The 23603-nt window shown below is 51.2% G+C and overlaps 1 protein-coding gene across 1 annotated transcript in view; it reads left to right on the forward strand.

Annotated features, from left to right (window-relative positions):
* The first annotated feature begins 604 nt into the window (after window positions 1-604).
* Window positions 605-23603, forward strand: part of MNT (MAX network transcriptional repressor) — a 32487-nt gene continuing 9488 nt past the window's right edge. The window contains exons 1-4 of the mRNA XM_071575028.1: window positions 605-781; window positions 10283-10844; window positions 13021-13062; window positions 13758-13869. Of these exons, the coding sequence (XP_071431129.1) occupies window positions 709-781; window positions 10283-10844; window positions 13021-13062; window positions 13758-13869 (789 nt within the window). The 5' untranslated portion in view covers window positions 605-708. The remainder of the gene's footprint in view (window positions 782-10282; window positions 10845-13020; window positions 13063-13757; window positions 13870-23603) is intronic.

Here is a 23603-nt window from a genome sequence, read left to right on the forward strand (position 1 = left end):
GTGGATCGGAGCGCGCGGTGCCGGGGCGGGGCACCGATCCCACACCGGCCGCTCGCCACGGGACGGGCGTTTAACACGATGGCGTTATTTCTCCCGACGCGAGGGATGTGCGGGGAAGCCCCGGCGGGCGGTGGCGGGCCCGCACGTGCGCGGGGCGCGGCGCGGGGCGGGCGCGGCCCCTTTAAGGCGCGCGGCGGCGCGGGGCGCCCATGTGGAGGGCAGCACGCGTGTTGTGCTGCGCGCCCATTGGCCGGCGCGCGCTGACAGCGCGCCCGGGGCCGCGAGCGCACTGCGGGGGGAGCGCCGGCCGCAAAACGCGGCGCCCGGATCGCGCCGACAGCGGATCGGACCGGCCCCCGTCGCGCCCCGCGCCCAGCGCCCGCCCCAGGGCCGGCCGGGGCCGTGTCCGCGCCCGCCCCGCGCCGCCGGAGGGGCTGCGGATCCGCCCCCGCGCGCCCCGGGCTGGGCCGGCCGCCGCGTTCCGGCCCGCCCCGTCCCGTCCGGCCGGCGTCTTGCGCTCCGCTCCACGTCTTGGCGCCGCCCGCCGCGTAGTAGCGGGGCCGCGCCAGCGCCCGCCTGTTGTGTTTCTGTTGCCACCCGCCATCTTGTCGCCAGCGCTGCGGCCGGCGGGGCGAGCCCGGGGCGGCGCGGGCGGGGCGGGCCCGCGCTCCGGGCGGCGGCGGCGGTGGCGGCGGCTGGGCCCGCGCCATGAGCATCGAGACGCTGCTGGAGGCGGCGCGGTTCCTGGAGTGGCAAGCGCAGCAGCAGCAGACCGCACGTGGTGAGGGGCCGCCCGCGCCGCGCGTGGCCGCGCCTGACAGCCGCGGGAGCCGCGGGCGCGGGCACCGGGAGCAGGAGGGGGAGCACGGGCGCGGGCGATGCGTTGCCGGGGCGCCCCGGCCGGGAGCGGGGGGGAGGGAAAGCCGAGGCGGGGCTGGGGGTCAGTGACAGGGCGCGGGGGGCTCGGGGGCAGCGCGGCGGGGGCTCCGGGCGGGGGGGGGGGGGTGCCCCGGCCCGGCCCCGCTCCCGCCGGGGGCGCCGCCGCCCCCGCCCCGCGCGCTGCGTGTCCCCGGCCGGCGGGGGGGCGGGGCCGCCCGCGTGACGCGCCAGGCCCCGCCCGCCACCACGTGCGCGCGGCCCCGCCCCGCGCGGCCCCCCCAGGGCTGCGGGACCCGCCCGGGGGCGCCCGGACGGGACGGGGGAACCCCCCGGTGCCACCGTGCGGAGTCCCCGCGGCCGCCCCGCACGGATCCCCGCACCCCTCTGTCGGTTCGGCGGCCCCAGGCCCGCCGGGAGCCGCGGCCCGAGCCCCGGGGGCCGCGCGGCGGGGCCACCGCCCGCGCGTGGCTGCGGGAGAACCGCCCCGGCCCCGCTCCCGTGGCGCCCCCGTTGCGGGGGCTCGGGTGAACCTGCGGGAGCGGCGCTTTGTGCAGCCGCCGCCGCCGCCCATTGTGTCGGTGATGAGTCACGCAGCAGACGGGGGATGCGGTGATGCGGGGCCGCGCAGGGCCGGGAGGATTCCCCAGCCCGGAACAAACGCCGGGATTTGGGGACGGCAAGGCCCTCCCGGGCCGCCCTCCCGTCGGGCGGGTGACAGCTCCGGCGCGGCTCCCAGCCCGTGACAGTCCCCTTGGCCCTGCCAGCCCTGTGCTGGTACCGATTCCGGGCTCGCAGGTGGTGGCTGTGCTCAGTGTACAGCAGTGAAACACCCGTGGCTCTGCAGGGCTGCTGGTCATGGCTCTGGTTGCTGGGACAGATTTTCATTACGATCCTGCTGCCCCAAACCATGGGAACGTCCAGTGAGTGGAAGCAACAAATGGGGATTTGGGATGCAGAGAAGCAGGAGGGACCTGGCTTATCGTGCTGGGCAGCCTCTGAGACAAGAATCATGGCTGAGGGGGACATGGGCAAGGCAACACACCAAGGAGAACACACCATGCAGGTTTCCCGGCTCCAGGAGCAGCTCACAGGGCTGTGTGGGATTATGGTGTTACACCAAAGCCCACTGCAGGCAGGAGCTGCCAGAGCAAGCGTGTGGAGCCTGGAGTGCTGGGGGGTACAGTCAGAATGTCTGCTGCACAGACACGTCAAGGCTGAACTGGCCACAGGAGCGGCAGCATCAGTGCAAACGTGGCCACTTCAGGGAAGTCAGCACCAGGAAGATGTGGCACGGGAGGGAGGAGCCCGGCGCGTGACCTTTGGGTGGCAGGAAGATGTCGAGGGAGAGCACAAGCTGGGAAAGACTGGGGAGCAATGAAGTGTTCTGGGTTGGCTTCCTTCCCTGGCCTTCGTGCTCTCCTCCCCCTTCAAATCTGTGTTCTGAGAGTGTTACGGTCTGCATTACACCCCCAGTTACACTGTGGAATGCCAGGGGTTCAGTCTGGCCTGAAAATAAATCCACTTCGGGAACAGCATGAAAAAATGTAAACCTGAACTGATCTAAGGCTGCTGTGTCTGAAGCCAATGGCAGTGCCTGGCCATTGGCAGGAGGGCAGGATGGAGCAGCCCAGGAATCCCTGGTGATGTGGCTGTGAGCGTGGGCTGCGGTCAGTCCGTGGGTAACACAGGGTAACACACCCATGATACCTATGCTGTTGCTTCTTCATACCTGAGAATAAAGGGGGGAAGTGTCTCCCATTAAGCCAGGCATTCATCATCCTGTCTTTATGAAAAAGAAAACTGATAGAAGACCAGAAAGGCTTTGGAGGAAAGGAGAGCAGAAAGTCTCAGGGAGGGAAGACGGTCAAGGTATGGCAGGTCTCCTTCCTGGTGACATGGAGTGCTGCAGGACCTGCACAGGAAAGTGGTGTGTGAGGCACAGCTGGCCATTCTGCTTGCTGGGAGTGCCACCTCCAGCTGGACGGAGCTCATGGGACTGCTGTGTGTGGTGTGGGACTGCGAGGGAGATCCTTATGAGGAGAGGAGATGAAGAAGGATTCCTTGAAAGCAAACAGTATTTGGATCTTCACATTCTTGGACTTGCTGGGAGGCCAGGCCAGCAGCTTTTGTCACTTCTTTGTCATTCTTTTTGCGGTTGACAGTTACTGGGATGCAGCCTGGATCATCTCCAGCTGCTGGGAGAGCGCAAGCCCTTGACATGGCAGTGGGGTCCTGCTGCAGCACCAGGGGCTGGTTGCTGTGAGTACACCCACAGCATCCAAGCAGTGACATCCAGTTCCCCTGTCTGTGATTGCTGCCTCTGCTTGGCTCTGGTTTGTGTCCCAGCAGGTACGAAAGTGGCTTTTCCTGCCCCTTCAGCCTCTTCCACCAGTGGAAAATTATACCACGTAGACTTTACTTTTCTTAATTTATAACCAGAGCAATTTGTCTTCTGTGTGCTCAGCTTTTTGAGGGGCCTTTATTGCTTTTTTGTGACAATGCTTAGGTTTTCTGGGGTGAAACCTGTAACGGGCCACCCTGACCTACCACAGGGAGACCCAGGTAGCTCTTGGTGTGGAGCCCACCCCATGTCACTGCTCCTGGCCCAGGGAATCGTAGAGTGTGGTTAAGACTGTATTTGCAAGATACTAGCCAAAAGCCTATTGAATATTATGTATTATATGTATTAATATTTCAGAAATCTCATTTCAGATTTCTGAAAACAGGAGAGTTGGGTACATCAGCTTGAGCTGTAGTCAAGAGAGTAACAGCTCCCAAGGGAATTGTGACGGGGGACGTGGCAGGGAAAGGGACTTCGGTGCTGTGGGATCCTCCCCTGACTGCTCAGTGTTGCAGTTGAGTTCACACCTTGCTGAAACACTTGCTGGCATGGAAGAACAGGAGGGACACAGCACAAGTGGTTGGTTGTTGTCTCCCAATAAGCTGGGAGGAAACAAAATGCAGGTGACAAGTTGTGTTAGAGGGAATGGTGTGCTTTGTGATGACACAGCTGCCCATACATATCTACAGAATCCTGGCCTGACACTTCCACAACATAAATATTGACTGACTTAAAATAGTAGGTTGTGAGGCTCTTTTTGCTTGTGTGCTCATTGCACACCCAGGTGTGATCCCATGTGTGTGCTGGGGTTTGCTGGATGCTTCCTGCTGGGCCTGTGTGACTCAGAGAGTTTCTTAAAACTGGACAGATCTCCTGTGGATCTGCAGAGAAGTGTATCAAAAATGAAACTGCAGGTGTTTGGCTCCTCATCTGTGCTGTGTGCGTGCACCCAGCAGACCCGTTCTCCTACGTGGTGACAAATGTGCTGTAAATTATGGTATCAGTAATATCATTACTTGGATCTCATTAATTTGTGAGGAACAAACCGACAGCTGTGGGGAGGTGAAGGGAACAGTTGATGTTGTGCGTTTCTATACTGTGAATACCATGGGGATGCAGACAATGGCAGACACATTGTAGGGACCACACACCAGATCTCTGTTTTTTTGGGGGGGTCAGGATGCTGAAGCACTCTTGTCCACACCTGTGTTCATGCTTCACAATGCTGCTGCTGCTGCTGTAACCCTCTTGCTGTAAGGATGTGACTCTCAGGCACGTAAATTCACATTTACATGTAGTAGAGACCCACAGCCTACGGTCCTTCCTCTGTTACGTGCAAGCTCCAGAGATGTCTGACTTGAATTACAGGACAGCTGACTTCTTTGAATTTTGGTTAATCCAAGAATGTTTTGCGATCTAAGAAAAACAAATTTCTTTATAATTGCAAGTAACTAATATTTGTTTTCTTAGGGTTTTTCCCATAGATGCTCATCTGTGAGTGCTCAGTCTGTGCTCACTACTCTCCCGATGCTGTGCAGTTCGTTCACAAAGTCCCTTTCCCGAGCAGTGCCAGCACAGGCAGTGGCCCTGCAGCAAGCACATTTATGGGCTTTTGCTTCTCACCTAACTGCCATTTGGGCACTCAGTTGCCTGGGAGTGATAACAAGGTGTGTGGTGACCAGAAAGGTTTCCTTTGGCTGTGGTGCCACCTGCCTCATGCTGATGGGTGAGGGAGAGAACCTGCTCACACCCAGCATCAGTGTTTGGGCAGTGGGTTGGTGCTGTGCTCAGTGTGGTTCCCACTGGTGTCTCTCAACAGATTGCATCAATATGATGTTGGGATGCATTTCCAGAAACCCCATAGGGCTTTTTGGATGCTGCTGGTTTCTGTCTCACGAGGGTGCACGTGGGTCCCGAGTGGCTGCAAGGCTGTGTGGCCATGTCCTTAGCTATTGCTGGCTGCTGATGGCAGCACACCCACCTGGGTTTCTTTCAGGGGAAATTAAAGCACCTCCCAACAAAGCAGTGTGGAGTTTATCTATTTCTGTGCAGCTCTGAAGAAAACAGTGCCATAGTGACACACTGACTCTGAGAACTGGAGTTTAACTTTGTGAAGAGCCTTCCTCTGTGACAGAGCAATGTCTGTGAATTTGGGGATGGCAGGGATAACTGCCCTGGGAGGGCAAGGGAAACTGCCTTGGTGTAGCAAATTCAGGTGATGGAGGAGACTCTGTGCATGGGCTTTGATGGGCAGATACCCTTGATTCTTATCTCTTTTTCAAGTATGGAGATAGGATTCTGAAGAGTCATCTGCACATTTCCATTAATTTGCTTGTGAAGAGAGCTGGCTACTGTGAGCAGCCTGTGACAACACTCCCTCGCACAGCCCTGGACTGAAGGTGCAGCAGTGAGCCCTGGTTCTCCTCACAGGATCAAGGAATGTTACCTGGAGCTAACATGCTTACCCGACAGGCTGTTAACTGCCAGATCGGGTTTTGCCATCACTCACTGAAGTCATTTCACCTGTCCATGCTCCGTTGCTGGCTGTGTAACACACACTGTGTTTGCTGGCTGTGTAACACACACTGTGTTTGCTGGCCAACTCAAAGCAGCCTGCAGAGCACTTGCCAGCAGTGGATGAAGTGGGGTCTCAAAGTTTCTTCTGAGGGCACATCTGCGCTTTTTGGTCTGTTTTAAGAGTTCATTGTTTATAACAGAATTTATTAAGTCAGCTCAAGTTTACTGTTCTTTTCCGACCTGTACATATTAGGCACTTCATTGTTCTCTGTTCTTGCAGTGTGTCCCCCTGTCCCTGGGCCAGAAGCAGGGACATTGGTGTCCTCATGTGCACGGGAAATGAGTGGGTTGGGTCCCGCCTGTCATCAGTGCCACTTTTTTCTCTGAAGTGTGACACAGAAGCTGTTCAGTTGGACAAATTACTTGCTTATCAGAGCACATGACTTTGTCTCCCTACCTCTTAGAAACGCCAAGGCCTCATGGAAAAGCAGTGCAAAGGGATGGACACCAAACAGTGAGACTTTAGTAAAGGTGATCAAGAAGAGTGGGGCTTGTGTTGTGCTGTTGTCAGCCAAGATTCAGAAGGGGTCTCAATCGTGTGGCTTGTTTCTGGGTCTGGAAGCGCCCACGGCTGGTTGCTGCAGCCTCTGGTGTCAGCAGCATTTGCTATGACTCAGAGCTTGCCTGGCTCAGGCTGAGCTTTGCTGGGCTCCAGTTCTGCTGACTGTTCTTACCTTCCTTTTCCTGGTTCTCCTCTGCAGAGCCAGGGACCTGCACAAACAGAAACCAGCCTTCAGGCTCCAGCCTGCCCTTCCTCTTGACATGGCTGTCCCCTTACAGGATGGCCTTGGGAGGCGGAAATATCTGGAGACTTCTTTCTGTCCCCAGCACTTTCCTGGTAGGAGTCAGGGGTGTCAGCTGTGGGTGACACTCCTCCAGATCCAGTGTGAGTGACACTCAGGGTGCTCCTTTCCGGGGATGTAGCTGTTTAGGGTGTGCAGAATAAGCTCCCAGCAACATTGAATGATTCAGAAAAACACTTCAGACCATTCAGAAAATGACACCTTAGAACTGCCAGTGCCTCGCTGCTCCCAGAGTTGGGGATGTGTGTGTGCTGGGGAGGGACTGTTGAGCACACACAGAGGTAGAATGCTTAGCTATGCAAAGGCACACGCCCTTGATGAATTCTGGGTATTGGTGGTGTCCCTAATGAAAAACAGGAGCATTTAAAGGGCACTGGCATTCCTTAAAGCCTGCTCCTCCAACACAGCCCCAGAAGGCTCAGGCTGTGCCCTGGCTGCTGCCAGACCAGGAGCACGTGTGGCTCTGCCCCACGCTGTTCCCTGTGTCAGCAGCATGGGCTGTGACAGATGGGTGGTGTTTCCAGGGCAGGCAAAAACGAGAAGATATATTTAAACACAGCAGATTATTAGGTAACAAAGTTAAGAGTGCCTTGGTGCTGTGTATTCCTGGACCTTCAGGGCCCTAAAATAGCACCAGGCCACTGGTCAGGAGTGCTGACCCTGTTTCTGTGTCCTCCCCGGGCAGGATTTGCTGTTCTGTCTGGTGGCTGCCAGTGTTGCTCTTGCTGCCTGGGTGGCATGGCCAGGGAGCTGAGGTCCTTGCTCCCAACACGTGGGCATGATAGCAGGGGGAATGGTGTGGGCAGGATTGGATTCCTGGTCTCTTTGTGCCTGGCCTGTGGTTCAGACCCCTTGAGGGTTCCAGGGCTGGTTCACTCACTTGGTTTGTCCTGTCCTCAGTCCCCTTGGTAGGAGTGTCAAGAATAAGTGGAAATCACACATAATTTTGGGATGCACCTTTGGCTTCAGCTGTCCTCTTAGCCCAAGGGCATGCTCTGAGCATTGACTGCTTTCTGTGTCTGGGCTTGCAGGAGTTCCTGTGCTGAGTGTGCTGCACAGGGAGGAATGAACCTCGTGTATCTGAACACACTGGTCACTCATCTGCGATCTATATCTGTGATGAAACATGAGTGAACTTCCTTCATATGGGAAAACATATAGCTCGGGGTGGATTTCTTTCAAAGGGTGTCTGGTTTGTGTGCAAGGTGTGAGTACAAAGCAAGCAGGAGACAAAACTTTACCGCCCAGTGGGGTGGTAACCCTAGAAGGGTTTCTGTCCTAAAAAGTGGCTCAGGGACCGTCCAGGCCTCTTGCTGGGGAGGGGTTAGCAATGTGGGTCCGTCCTGCCTGTGGATGAGTCAGACACAAAAGAACAGTGGCTCATTGGTGTCAGATTTTGGCTACAAAAACACTTGAAATAAACTCTTTAGCTCAAGGGAGCTCAAGATTTGCAACACCAAAGGCCTTGCTGGCAGCTTGTCAGCAGCCCGAGGGCTGCACCTGCTTCCAAGAGACATTTACATAAATATTTCTGATCAGTAGTGTGTGCTTTAACCTTGCTTCCCTGTTCTCCCGCATCCCTGATGAATGAACATTGCTCCTTGTAGGAGTTCATGCTGACTCCTGCTCCTACACAGCAGCGCTGCCGGCAGTGCGGACCTCAGCTCTCCTGGCTGGATCCTCTGCTCTGCTGTGGTGATGTCACCTCCAACCCCCAGTGCAGGCAGAGTGCAGCCCGGGCAGGTCCCACTGTCCTCACCAGACCTCACCAGGGGTTCCCATTAATGGACTCCCTTCTGTTCCCTCCTGTCTGTCTCGGTGCAGTTTCAAGTCTGGGTGGAAGTTGTGTGGTCTGTGGTCCTGCACGTCCTCACAAGGCTGGTGCTGGCCGGCCCCAGCTGCTCTCTCTGCGTCCAAGGCCAGGTGCCTGTGCTGCCCTGGCGCCGGCAGCATGGCCGGACATGCACAGGGAACACCGTGAGTCAGCAGGTCCCCAGGGTTGGGTTTCCTCATGTGCCCTGTGCCAGGGCCATTGCATTGGCTCTGGCTGCGAACCAGCAGCAAAGTGGAGCACAAGATCTGCAGACAAAGGGCTTTTCTGTATTGGTTATTAATGTTTGTTCAGTTGAACCTCTTGAAAGTTGTTGGTAGCTAAGATTGGTGTTTACATCAGGAGATTCCTGCTGGGGTTTTTGCCACCCTGCACTGCTTTGCTTCTTCCTTTAAGGAAATGCTGATAATTACCCTGAAATAATTTGAGAAAATACATAGGAATGCTGCTTTCAGCCTCAGCTGCTGCTAAAAAACCTCCCTCCCATTTTGTAGTCAGTCAGATCTTTTGCTCATTGATCCCTCCTTGTGCTGCAGGAGTTGAATTAAAACTTTGGATGTGAGTCTCAGGCAACCCTGGGAAGTGTGCTGTATGGATATGAAATCCTTCCTGATCACGGAATTCCATGGGTGCCTTTCTGAGTGCGGTAGGGTCTGAGACTGGGGCTGTGGCCCCAGTGCTGGAGCTCGATACAGAGGGTGGTTTCTTCCTCTGTGGGTGCTGGACAGTGTTTACTCAGGCAAATGGGTGCCTGACCCTGCTCTCGGACTCCTGAGAGGGGAGGGGCTGTGTTTGGACTGTTGCTGCAGCTGAACTTCAGGAAATTGCGTCCAGTGAATCTGGTACAGTGTCACTATGCGGTCACATGTACCAAAGGGCATTCAGAATCGGGAATAAGAGTTTCGTTCTCTTTAATTGCTCTCTGTAGCTTTTGCACTACACCCCGTAAAATCAAAAGGTGTGTAAGAAGTTACTCCAGCAGTTGTAGGGCCTCTCAAGAGATGGCGATGGCTGGGCAGCTCTGTGCCTGGGGGGACCCTTTTCCCCTTGTTCCGCTGGTTACGTTCAATACAGTTTCTTGAAGATCACTGCAGGGTTGAACACAGCCTGGCAGTGCCAGGTTGCATACACTCTCTTCTAGCAAATTTCCTAAATATACACTGTCTTTTCAGTGTTTTGGTTGAGCCAAAGCGCTTCTCCTGGGAATAGGCTCTGTTGGGATGGTTCTTGGAGCTTCCTCTGAACTACCTGATAGTGGCAACTGTATAAGACAGGACACCTGACCATCTGCATCCTTCCCCTGATTCCTTCCTTGATAAAGTAAGGGTTTATTTTCCAAATATTTGTGTATTACTCTGGAGAGGTTGATGCAGCTCCTCAGAGGCTGTCAGGAGCAGGATCTGCTGAGACTCACGGATGGCGAGTTTGGAGATATTTGATTAAGGCTGTGTGATGTCTAGATGCCAGGGCCACTGGCGCCACAGGACTTGTATAAATAAATTTTCCTTGTGCCATGTTCACGCAATTAAAACTGAAGCCCTGGATTGCGTTTGATGAGGTTTATTTTGCTAGTCAGGCCACACAGATTTCATTTACTTTGTCTGGTGTTATAAAAACATATAGGAACATACACACATCAAAGCCAAGTTTTTAGGAGCTAGAATAAAATCCACAGCAGTAGGTGCCCTAGTGGGTTTGTGTCAGTGCAGTGTCCATTCAGCTGGGATTTACTCAGGATAGTACAAAGCATGGGGTATTTTAACCCAAGGAGCCTGCCCTGTGTTGGTTCAAGGCTGCAGCTGGGGAAGGTCAGGGAAGCGCCATTGCTCACTGTCGGTCTTTCTCTTTCAGAGGAGAATGAGAATCACGAGAAGCTCCGCCTGGAGAGGGAGCAGGAGCAGAAGAAGGCCAGCAAGGCCAGCACGCCGCGGGCCAACAGTGCCCTGTCCCCGGAGGAGCCCCGAAGCGAACTGCTGGTGCCTATCTCCCCTCCGGCCCCAGTGCCCCCGCCGCCCCCACCCCTGGCAGCCCCCATTTCAGTCATTCCCATCCCTGTTGTCACCAGTTCCCCCCAGCAAGCAGCCCAGACCGCCCTGTCCCCGCCGCTCGTGCAACGCCACCAGCCCCTCATAAGCACTCCCAGTGTCCCTAAGGAATCCTCGTCGGTGGCGCCGGTAATCCAGAGGCCGCCAGGCCCACATCTGCCGGATGGAAAAGCTGCAACCCCGCCACTGGGCAGCCCCAAGCAGCTCCAGCATTACACGGCGCCAGTCCTGGCCATCTCCCAGCACCATGTGGTCCCACAGCCCATCCAGCCCCTGCAGCACCCGGGAGCGCCCGCACCGCTCGGCGCCCTGAAACTGGCTCCGGCCGACGACCTGAAACCAATTGAGCTCAAGAAGAGAATTGGAGGGTGAGTGAACTGTGTGTGTGGAGGCATCCAAGAGGGACCAGGCAAAAATGGCACTGAAACCTGCATCGCTCTGGAGCAGCTCCTGCTTTTGCAAAGCATTATCAGATCAGAAATACCAAGACCCATGGATGTTTTGATGTCTGTTTGGATTGCTGAGAGCAGGGGTTTTTTAGCTTGATGGGGTTTTATTTCTGTCCCTGACTCCACACTGTTGTAAGATTCTATATCAGGATTTTTTTTCCAAGCCTGAACTGTGTTAGGAAGCAAGTCCCAGCCCTGCCTGTCTGATCTCAGGTGGCATATGGTGTTATGTTTGACAAAAGATCTCTGCTTGTACTGGTCAGAGAAATCACATGGCACTGCTGTTTGCAGGAGCTTCTTTGAAAACTGGGATGTGATCTGTGAGATGTTATTCCCAGGACAGGGATCACTTCAGCTGCAATTTCAGTTTCTCAGTGCTGTATGTGCTGTGGGCCTCCTGTTTGCTCAGAATCCTGCAGCTGGAAGGGCTGAAGGCTGTTTAATCTGCCCTCACCCTTGGACAGGACTTGTGGCTCTAATGTTGCTCCAGGTTAGTGTGTATCTGACTTGTTCCTAAGGGCTTTGGCTGGTGGAGACACTGCCTTCTCTGTAGGTGGTTGTTTCCAGATCACAGTACCCAAATACTGTCTGGTATTACTGCTTGTGGACTGGGAGAACAAACCATTCCATTTATTTGCAGCAGTTTTATCTGTTTGCTTTGGCCCTTCAGTTTTCCTGCAGGATAAGTGACCTGGATCTGTTCAATCTTCCCTCCTGGCTGTGCTCTCTGGGCCTCTGACCATTGTCCTGGCTGCCTGCAGCAGGGAGATGACTTTTGGCAGTGGTGTTGGAGATGGTGCACAAATCCCACGGGGACTGAAGGAGTTGTGATGTGTAGTGGACAGAAAAAGGGTTCATAGTGTCCCTTGGGATGTAGAGATTCCAAAATAGACAGAAGGAAACAGCAGAAGTAATGCAGATAAAAGTTTGTGAAGATAAAGGCTTTGGTAAAATGCCAGATTGATTCCTCAAAGTAAGACTGGGATCTTCAGAGCCTGTCTGTAAAACACCTAACTGCAGGCAGGTCCATCAGCCTGTGCTTTAATCAGGCAACCTTGTCACTGCCCTTGTGTGGATTCAGATGGCTGTGGAGAGGGTTTCTGCTGGTACGGTGGTACCAGGGCAGGCTGCAGGAGTTTGGCTGCCCAGGCAGGCAAACCACAAACTGCTCCTGTGCCATCACACTGAGCTTTGTCTCTGGCTGTGGTCCCAGTGTGGAGTGCACCTTATCACTGTGGCCCCCTAGAACTGCTCATTAGACATAAGCACAGTAAAGGTGTATTTTTCAGCCTGTAAATGTTTCATGGAAAAATGCTGTCAAATGTTTGATTTCAAATATCTGACAATGTATTAAATATGATTACCTCAATGTCCTGTATTTTCAGCCAAAGGCAAATAATTATTTTGCACAGTGTATGGAAGATACTTGAAATCTCCACATGTTTGCTGATGCTCCTTTACATTGCTGTAGCTGAAAAACTGAGATAATGTGTTTGGCTTTTTCTGAAAATATTCCGTTGATTCAGAGAGTGAAGTTGAACTGGAACCCCAAAACCAGAAGCTCACTCTGGTTCGTCCTTGAGCAGTGACTGGAGGATTCCTGGATTTCTTCATTCCATATTCATCCTCACCTTTGTTGTTTCTGGCACAGTAAAAACCAGCCCTGTATCATACACTGGAATTTGAAACTGCACAAACCGTGTCCCACTGGAGTGTAGGTGTAGATCAGAACCAGGTCAGAATCTGGGCTCTCTGGAACTGTACAAATACTTAAAATTCATACTTTGTGTCTTTCCCTGTTGGTAGTAGCCATGTTGTTGTAAATACACACACATTACACCTGTTGGTACTTTGTGTGCAGTGCATGCACAATGCATAGTTCATCTCATGCACATGTAAAGGATGTAGTATATCTTGAAACACTAAAGGCAGAAATATATATGTGCCTAATGTTAAACCAGATCTGAACACCTCTGTTGCTTTTGGATATTGACCTGCATCTCCTTGACGCACACACACACTGCTGCAAGCACAGGTGCAATGCAGGAGTTTTCAACCTGACACTGAGCTGATCTTTGTTCTGTTTGGGTTACAGGGTTGGGACCAGGGAAGTACATAATAAATTGGAGAAGAACAGGTGCGTAGAAAGCCAGGGGTTTGGGTTTTTTAAATGTAATTCTCCTTCTTTTTTGGCCTATAGTCTTGTCAATATTTGTTTGGCTTTGGCGGGGTTTTGTTTGTTTGTTTGTTTGCTTTTAAACAAATAACCTGAACAAAATTCTTAGTGACTTTTACTGAATCTTGCAGCATTGCTTTGCTTTCTTACAGCTCAGTTCTGCATTTCTTGCTTCCAGTATGTTCTGTTTAACTGCACCATTGTGTCCCAATCACCCTGTGAAGCCCTGATCCTGCAAAGCAAACCAACACGTGCATAACGATGTGACTCTTTTGATTTAAAGTAATAAACCAAAATGAGGGGTCAGTGTACAGTGTGAATACAGAAAGAAACCCCAGTTCCTGACCCAAAACTTTTATGAGCCTGACGAGCTAAATCAGAAATACAGTAACAGTAGAAGCACAGGGAGATGAGGTATTTCATTTAAGGCTGCCCAGTGTTCCTAACAAAGCTGGACTATAATCTGGGAATGCAGCCCTGCGGTGTCTCAGCTGGGGTGGGCAGGCTCAGTTGTGAGTGCACAGGTGGGCTTGAGGTCTGCTATGCACAGGTGTAGATGCTTTGCTGGATTAAGGCCCCAGTTAAGCTCTCCCCTCTGTGGAATTGGTTTCTGGTGTGTGTCTCACGAGCTGACGACTCACCTGTGTTTTCTTTAGACGTGCACATTTGAAAGAGTGCTTTGAGACATTAAAGCGCAACATCCCCAACGTAGATGACAAGAAGACCTCAAACCTCAGCGTTCTCAGGAGTGCCTTGCGATACATCCAGGTATGTGCTGTGCTCGGGGGGCTGCGAGCTGGGGTGTGCAGGGACTGGAGCCGACTTTGGAGTGCAAAGGAAAACAGGAGAGAAACTCCCCTTCTTCCTCCTCCTCCCATGTGAGCATGGTCATTTATAAACTCCAGGTTTCCAGAACATTTGGGTCTTCTAGGAACACTTGCTTCATGCAGTTTCCTTATTCTAGAAGTTCCAAATTAACCACAGATCATCCTTACCAGCAGTGGTGATGCAGGGAGTAGATAATTTAGATGATCTTAGAGATCCAGGCTGAGTGAACTTCAGCTGCTACTTTTTGAGCTCATATGAATTTTAATCCATGTGATTTGGGGAAGTTTTCTGTTTGCTTAACTAAGAGAGATTTCCGTGAAAGTTTTGTATGTCTAATATTTGATGAGATGGAGATGCAAGTATGGGTCATTTGCTTGGAAGCCTGGAATTTAAGATTACAGCATGAAGCTGCAGGTGAATGGGGTACCAGAGTCTGGGGGAAAGTATAGGTAAAATTCAGTTGTGTTTGCAGCTAGAGCAAAGTTAATGTTCGTGTTTGCTTGTTGGATGTTCATGAAAATGGTTAATGGTAGCACAAAAGAAATTGTAGATGTCTCCTTTGAGTGCCAGTGAAATCAGTAGTATGTAATGCAACTAAAATTCATCTGGAAACTGGAAAAGTTGCTGAATTTATAGTGCAAATGAAGAGAGCCAATAAACCTTGTACTTTTTGACTAGAATAAAGGGTACTGAGGACTGATTACAATGGGCTTTTCCACAGTAGAATGTCATCTTTTCCTCTCTTTCTTCCCATTTTTCTCAGTCCCTCTCAAACACCATTTCATTACGGTGTTCAGAAGTGCTGGACATTGATGGCTCACTTTAGCTTCACTTCTGGAGAGTCAGAAATGCCTCAGAGTTAGATCAGCTCAGCCCTTCTCATTAGTCTTAACCAGCAATTTCCCTCAGAGAGCCTTTGATTCGGGCAATTTCTGATGGTACCTGGACACTGTGTTACTCCAAAAGTGTTGTTTTTGGGGGTGTGGTTGTATTGCAGCCTAATGGGCATTAAAGAGGATCTGAGCCTTTCTTTGGATTTTGGCTGGCTGATGTTTGTGGGGATGAGCCTCCATTACCAGTGAGGGGACAGAGTGATCTTGCACCCCAGGTGTGAGTCCAGAGTTGGGGTGTCAGGAGCAGAGCTGTGTCTGGTGTGGTGGCTGACACCGTGAGAGTACTGATGCACGTGCAGACTTTGTGAACAGACTCTGCTCTGGCAGCATTTTTACTCTGTGTTTTTGGAAGGCAGCTTAAAATTCTGTTTGAGGCTGTAAGTGGGGATGACTGATCCTCCCTGTCTCTCCTCTCTTGCTCTGGCTCTCTTGTGCAGTGTTTGAGCCTTCGGTGGGGTGCAGTTCTGTGCTGCCTACGAGTGTGTGAACTGACAGCTCTGTAAGTCACTGGACTAATACCCTCAGCACCTCCTCTTAGGGAGTATAAAGTGCTTTTATGATGGTCCAGAAGGCATTCACAGATTTAGAACCATGTTTTGTTTCCCGTAAGTTTCTTCTAGGGGTCTGTTTCAGTGATGCCTTTGAATTGCTTTTCCCAGCATCGATCCATCCTGGAAATCAGGATGACTGGGATTGAGTCTGTCAGCCCGGCTGCTCTGGTGTGCCTGTGCTGTTGTGTGTGCCCACCATCTGGGGCTGATGGGGGTCTGGGTTGGTGTAGTTGCAGCATGTTCATTCAGTCAGTGAAGTGAAAATGCAGAGGTTGGGAGGCTGATGGCACAGTATTTCCCTCCCGGTGTTGATCCATCGCGCCAGTGGGGGCTGTGTCTGCACAGCTCTGCGTGACCAGCTCTGCTGTCTGTGCAGCACAGATGATGTAGCTTGTGGGAGGAACCTCTGCTGTGACGAGTCTGGGGTGTGCAGCGCTGGGACAGGGCCAGCCGTCCAAGCGTCCATCAGTCGGTGTGTCGGTGCTGGGCTGGCGGTGGGAGGAGCGGTCGGTCAGCCAGCCTGCGGCACAGTGTGGCGTGGAGGAGAAGGTCACAATGACCTCAGGCCCATTCCAGCCACCCTCCCTCCCCCAGCAGCCAGTGGCTCCCATGCCAGCATCCACCTCCACGTGTACGGGGAGCACATGGCAAGCGCCAGCACTAGCGCCAGCCCTGGATGTTGTGGTGGGACTCCCCATGGGCAGCTGTGAGTGAGCGGCAGCTGCGTGGCCAGCACTGACCCAGCACCAGTGGGCTGGCTCGCTGGCTCACAGGCACTGACACAGCCCAGCCGTGACGCTGTGTAACCTCCTCACTGCATCGCCTCCTCCTCCTCCTCTTGCCAGGCAGCAGATCGTCTCTGTCAGCTGCTCGCCCCAGCTTACAGGCAGCAGGGAGTATCCTGAGCGTGGTTTTCCTTGGCAGCGCCTTCACTGTGAGTCTGCACCTCTGTCACAGGATTTGGTTGTGCTAAAAACTTAAGTGCTGTTTATTTGTCTGAAAATATCCAGATTATTAGAAAGATAATTTGAACTTTCAGCATTCAAAAGTAAAAATAAATCTTTTTTTAATATATTCTTTAACGCAGTTGAATTTAATTTTGATCTGTTTCAACAAAACTAAGGTGCATCAGTGTGGGTATGGGCACTGATTGTGTGCCAAGCTCCATGTGTTTCACTCACAGCCTTGGTGCTTCCCTTGAAAAGAGAACAGGGGAATTGTACCAAGGAGATTTAAAACTAGAACCTCTTACTGTCAGGATAGTCAAGCAGTTTTTCACAGAAGAGAAAAAAAACACCAAAACCCCCAAACCTGAACGAGCCTCGCAGGGGAGGGGCACAGCACACCAGCCAAGGCTCAGCGTAGCGGCTGCTCCGTGCCTGCGGGCACTGTGACAGTGCACTGATTGCTGCAGCCTCCCTTCCTACAAAATCCCTTTCCCTGTTCCAGCTGGAACTCTTAGAAACAGGCTGTGTGTTTCTTTGACTGGATTTAAATATTTGTATCTGCATCAAATCAGATAAGTCAGTAAGTTAAATTCCGAACTTCCCATAGAGCTGTCATTTTAATTTATCCTTGGACCTGGGCTTGTGCTCTGCAACAGTAAATTTGAATCTGCAATTAAACACACTGTTGCACAAAGGAAATGGGGCTGAACGCAGCTGGAAGTTAATAATCCCTTAGCTGGTGATTCAGCTTAAAGTGGTGTGGGCTGTTCTGTGACTCTTGGCTGAGAGGGGTTTCCCAGCGGGTCTCACTGCAGGGTGGGCTCCAGACCCCAGCACAGAGCCCCTGATTAAGTCTGTTTGTTACACAGGCCACCTCAGCCCTTGTTTGTTGTTCTCCTCCACACTGGAGACCTCTGGGACATCTGTAAGGATGCATGGAGTGGCTAAAAACATTATGGGAGTAAAATGCTTTCAGAGAGCAGAGCCCAGTCCCCCTGGCTATCCTAATGCAGTGTACCCTGACAGATACCAGGCAGGATAGGCCTGTCCTCCCCAGAGAGCCCCACTGCCAGAGGGGCCGGCGCTGTGCTCTGACTGTGCCGTGGAAGGGGCTGCTGGGGCGGCCGAGGAGCACAGCCCAGCAGACGTCAGACATGGCTCACAACCCATGCAGCTGGGCCTTCTGATGTGATTCTCCTTGAGGGATTCCTTGCCCCCTAGGAAATGTCGTAATCATCATCTTTGAAAGCTGGTTGAAGCCCTTAAGCAAGACTGTGTCTCTGTGTTCTCAAAATGTGTCTCTCACTGTGGTACCAGAACACTGTCCAGACAGGGTTATTTTCTATTGGACATTTACTGTAAGATGACATCCAGGTGATTTGCTCACCATGTGACATGACAATGGCCAGCATGAAGCAGCACAGCCCAGCACAGCAGTCTTGGGTCATGCTGCAGGTCTTGTTTCTTGGCTGATTTCCACAGTATAACTCAAACACTGACTGAATAACAACATGCTTCCAAAAGCTGAGCTTCCCAGGGTGTGCAAAACACAAAGAGCAAAATTCTTGGAACGTGGCGAAGCAGGGCTCTGCTGTGATCCAAACTCCTTCATGTGCTGCTTGGGTATGACAGAGCTGGGGCTGCTGTGGTGACAGATGTTGGCTTGTGGTCCCACAGAGCTGTGTTGACTTGGTTTGTGAAACAGAATTTGCTTAGAAAATCACAGAAGTCATCTGCCAGCCTTTCATATGGTATTAGAGACAGAATGTAGCTGTGGTGAACCAAGAATTTACAGTCTGGCTGGTTTGTCGTTATTGCCTTTGGAGGAGGGAGCAGGAAGGGTGAAATTTCCTTCTCCCACAGGAGCTGGAGTTTGCCTTGGACCCCACATCCCACTGATTGTCCTGGAGCAAGCCCGTGGACTGGCACTGGCTGAAACCTGCCTCTGGGACCTGTCTTGCCAGGAATCATCCAGATAAATTTTTGATACAAACCAGTCTTTTGATTTTTCTGGTTGGTTGTAGATGTATACGAGTGGCATAGCCATTTAAAAGTTACAGGGCTGCTTGTGTGAGCAGTCGTGCTGTCACTTGAACTGCAGCCCAGCTGGCCAGGGAAATATTTCACCAACGTGAAGTAGTCTTCATGATGGAACCCTTCCGTTTCCAAAGCCAGACCAGGCTGGGCTGCAGCACCCTCCCAGCTCCTCACAGGTGGTGGAAACAGCCCCTGACAGTTTCTGTGGCGTGATTCCTTTCTCAGCAGCTAAAAATGTGTTCAGGCTAAAAAATAACCCTGGTGTTCTGGACTCAAGGAAATAGACATCTCTTTAGATTCACAAGTAAATTGCTGCATTGTTCATTTGGGGGAAGTATGCCTAATTTCCTCTTCTGATTACAGATGTGGCTTCCTCAGCTGAGCTGGCTCCACCTGCTTGGGCTGTAGCCTCAGCCAACCTCCAGCTCTGTCTCTACTGTCAGATCAAGGGTGTTTTCCTTTGTCATATGTAGCTGCCTTGGATTGAAGTTAAAGCAGGGACAGAAGTTCACGGGTCTCAGATCATTGAGAAAATGGCTTCAGCAAACTCAAACAGTAAAAGACAGAGCTGATGCCTGACCTCTTGCCAGGAGTAGAGACCCTTTGGGAACTGACTGACTTGTGCTCACCAGTGCTGGCAGTTGTTTATGATGTAAGTTGTTTATCCTGACCTATCTCTCCTGGCCTCTCAAACTGCCTGAAGCAACAGGTTGTGCACCTAAAAATGATGCAGTTGCCCATCTGTGCCAAGAGTAATTAACAGAATTGAGCCCCTTCCGGGCAGAAAGAATACAAAACACTGTCCAAGGATGCCTAAGTAGTGTGTGTAAAAATCATTTGTGATGCCCTTTTTTAAGCTGATCTTGTGGACTCAGGAACAGACCAGATAGTGGTTAAATTTACCTGTTAATAACCACAGCATCAGTTCATCTTTTGGTTTGTTCTTATTTCTCGATCACATCATTGGTGCCTGAGCACAGTAATTCATCTCTCTCTGCATGTAGATGATCGGAACAAGAGCAGCGGATTTTTGAGTCCCGTGGCAGTGCTTGAGTTGGGGTTTGGGTGTTCATGGGTGCTGGAGGGCTCTGCAGCCATGCCTAGATCCTGGTGCAGGGAGGTACAGACACAAACCCACATGTCTGACATTGGTGTTTGGTTGTGATTAAAGACCGGGCTCATTTGCATTCAGGCACGTTCAGGTTGGATTATTGATGAAAATACACAAACCAAACTGTGTTGCTGAATCCAGTAAAGTTCCCCACCTTGAAGAGGATGACTGTAACGATTATTTTTTGTTCTGTGCCAGCTATGAGGTGAACATACTGATCTTCTGTAAAAGTTGTTTAGTAAGAGTTTGGTCCATCAGTACCTGCCTTGCCTCCTTCATGTGAGCAGCACTCACATGCCAAGCTGTGCTGCATCATGTTGTTTACCTGACCTCATCCATTGATTACATATTGTCTAATTAGCCAGAATCTCATTGCCAATAATGAAGGCCTCCAGCATCCATAGGCTGTGGTTGTGCAATATGTCATGTGTAGATTTCAGAAAGTCATGAGTAATAAAACCTTTAACAAAGTAGCATTTAGTAAAGTAAAGTGAATTGGAACGTGCTTAAAAATGTGAAACTGAATCCCCTGCTGTCCCTGCAGTTGCAGCGGGACCTGTCTGCAGGGAGCCTCATCCAGAAAGCCGTCGGGGCATTTTTATTTGCAGGATTGGCCACAAAACATGTCATGCAACAGTGCTTAAAGACACCCAGAGTTTGGACCTTGTTGAGTGAGTGGAAGCTGTTTCTTAACCTTTGCCAGAAGGGATGGTGACTTTTAAATATTTCACTTGTGACTCGTACACAAGAGTTTGGAGAGGGTGAATGGAATTGTAAACCCATGGATGTCTGTAATTGTGAGAGAATCCACGCCTGTCCCACTGCTGTCATTTAAATAGTAGTTTGAAGAAGCACTTGGGGGTGTAAAAACCAAAACAACCTTTAAGTGGAGCACAGGGTTTAGAAATGCTGGTGTGGGTTGTGTTCAGGGGCTGTTGCTTGTTCTGGTTGTCACCTACAGTCAGAGCTGGCACAGGAGAGGAGAGAGGGCATGGGCCCTGAGCAGTGACAATTACATGGCCTGTTTTTATGTGTGACATTGCAGAAGTCACCTGCCTTTAAACTCAATGACATTACAACTGTGTGGTTGGCTTTGTGGGTTTGCTTTTCCCAGAGGGCCTGACTGGGAAGAGGTCTGACCCCATGGCATGTGTGACAGGACAGTTTTGGTTCCTGTTCTCTTCAGCAGAGTTTTGTGTTGATACTCTATAGAAAGTTACCAGAAGTAGTTACTGACCAATTGGAAGTACAAATAGTTTCAAGAAAGCAATAACCATGGTGCAGAGTGCCAGAGTTCAGCTGTGTTGTCCAATCTCTGCAGCTGTGGATGTTGTGGCAGCCAACATTGTCAGCTACAAAATAATAAATGAGGGGGATTCTGTCACTGTCATGCAGCAGCAGGAAGTTGGTGTCAGCTGGCATGTCATTGTTACTCTGATGTGACAGGAATCCTAATACCACGTGCTTTGGAGAGTGTGGAAATACAAGTAAGATTTTTGCAAGGCTCCCTGTCTCAGTTAGTTATAAAAACTTAACAGTGACTCTGATGGTGCCTGTGCCTTGGCCTTGCCCTGCCAGTTCTGTGGTTCCATACAGACACTTCCCTGGGTGCAGCTGTAGTTGCTTTATTGTCCCTTTCTCTTCACTGTCAGGCCTGTGCAGACTGGGGAGCTGGGTGACCTTGGGAAACAGCAAAGCTGCTTCCACACAGGGTGATAGTTAACACTGTAAACAAATCAGAAAAAAATGGATTAACTATTTTTTTTAATTTATGCTCATGTTTTGTGTCATTATGGGTTGAAATATCAAATTGAGGTTTAAAAGATCCCCTTCACCTGGGCTTCATACTGTTTTTTTAAATCCCTTTTAGAGATGTTCTGCTCATCCAGGGGCAGCCTCTGTGGCACCCGCAGGAGTAAACGCAGTCCCCAGTCTGATGAGGAGGGTGTCAGGCAGGAACTGTTGGTCCCATCATGCTGAGACATGTCTTGATGTGAATAAAGAGGCTGCTCAGGTCATCTGGAGACAGCATTTAGGGGAAATTATGTCTTGGAGAATTCTGGCTCTGGTTGAAAGAGGAAGATAGCTGACAGGTGACCTGTTGTCCTGTCCAGAGTAGGGGCCAGTTGTGTGCCACCTCTTGGGCAGGTACCTGATCATTCATTGTGTTTTAAGGGGAGCAGGAACTGGCTCTCTGAGGGTGATGATTGGGCAATTTCCTGCAGCATTAGGAAGAGCAACTTATATTTTGCCTCTCTTCTCAAAAGGCTGACACCTTTGAAAGGACAGTGTGTCCAAAAGGCACACACCTGCAGTGACAGCATTGCAGGTTGGGTGGGTTTGCACAGAGCTGTGCTTTCAGAGCAGCATGTGGTGATCAGAGCTTTCCATCCCCAGCAGCTGGCACCTTCTTGTCCTTCATGTTTAGGAATTTCATGGGACTTCATCTTTCTAAGGCAACCCCTCAGCCCAGCAGGGGAGCTTCAGCCTTGGAAGCACCTTGGTGAGCAGCGCTGGCAGTCTGGGTGCTATGGCAGCTGCTGTGCCCCAAACCCTCCAGCATGGAGGGCAGGTTTTCACTCAGGGGAACAGCTTTGCCTCATAGCCTTGTACAGGAGTTGGTTTATGCTTAACAGCTGGGTGTTGTGTCCTCCCATTGCCACCGTGGCCATAACAATGAGGGAGGTGGGTGGAGAGAAACCCTCTGGTGACCCAGATCTTCTCTGTGGGCCATGGGTGGAGCCACCAGGACATGAGTAACTGGCACTGACCTCCTTATACAGGTAAAGAAACGGGGAAGAGAAGTGGTGCAGCCCCGATGGCACCCTTCTCTGAGTCACCCGGACCTCAGACCCACTGCCATGGTGTGGTTCTTGTCTGTTGGGGAGGATTGTTCTGGTAGAGCCCAAGGCTGTTGAGACCGCCATCACCTGCCAAAACACTGTTTTGGGAGGTGTCCTCCTCTCCCAGGAGAAATTCTCACCTTTTTGCTCTCCAGGCATGGTTCAGGTGTGCTGCTCACCTGTACCCTCTGCCTGTGGGCTGAGCCAAAGTGTAGGAGCATGAACAAAGGGAGCGCCGTGCCCGGGACCCATCCAGAACTCTGTCTTGGCTCCTGTGATGGCTGCTCAGAGATGCCTCCAAGGCAAATACGGAAGCACTGCAGCAAATCAGTGTAGTGATAATGTGTCTGCACAGAAATCTCCTCATCCCTGGCAGAGAGGGCCCTGGCTGTGGCTCTAAGGCATAAAACCACCTGTTGCCCTCTGGAGCTGCTGTCCGTGTGTCATCATGGAGGGTTGGGAAGAGCTTCCAAGTGTCCTGCATCCAGCAGTTGTGTCATTAATAATAATCCCTCCTTGAGATGCAGCACACTTCATTTCTGTTTGCAGAAAATGATGGCAGTTATCCCAGAGGCATATTTCCCGCAAATTATTTTAATTTGCAAATTTTTTTTTTATTTGAGTGCTGCAGAATTAGATTTGGAATGATGAATTCCAAATTCTTAATTTCTTGAATTATTTTCATTTGTTTGAGGTTGTTTCTTGAATAAGAAGCACCACAGTATTTCAGGGTGTTTGAGGCATCCAGAATCCCCTGGAATTATTAAAAATGTGTTGCTTGTTTGCTGAACAATAGAGACTGGTTAAAAAAATGAAAATAAGAAAAGTAAAACACTCAAGCAAACTTAACACCAAGTCATTGCAAAACATTCTTCAATTCTTTTAAATTCTGTTATCCTTGGGAGTTGGAATAAACCAGATCTGCTGAACTAAGGGCAGCCAGTGTGGGTTTGGTGACTGGTGTGGACATGGCAGTGCTTCTCCCTGGTTTGTTGCACTGTGTGTTCCAATTGGTTGCTGCCCTTTTTTGTTACTGTGTTTTTTCCTGGGTTTATTCTTTGCCTTTCTGATTTGGATTCTTCCTCCCCTCTGCCCCAGTGACTGTTTGTACTTTGTCCAGAGTGTGGTGCTTCAGGAGGCGGCTCTGCCAGGCCCATGCAAACAGCCACATTCCAGCTCTAGTTTTGATTGCAGATTATGGCCCAGTGTTTCTTTTTATCAGGAGCCTGAAGCAGATTTCTCAATATAAAATGATAAATGTAAATACCAACACGTGTTCTCATTTCCTGTGA

This window comes from Pithys albifrons, chromosome 21 (genome assembly GCF_047495875.1).
Source record: "Pithys albifrons albifrons isolate INPA30051 chromosome 21, PitAlb_v1, whole genome shotgun sequence".
Lineage (NCBI taxonomy): Eukaryota > Metazoa > Chordata > Aves > Passeriformes > Thamnophilidae > Pithys > Pithys albifrons.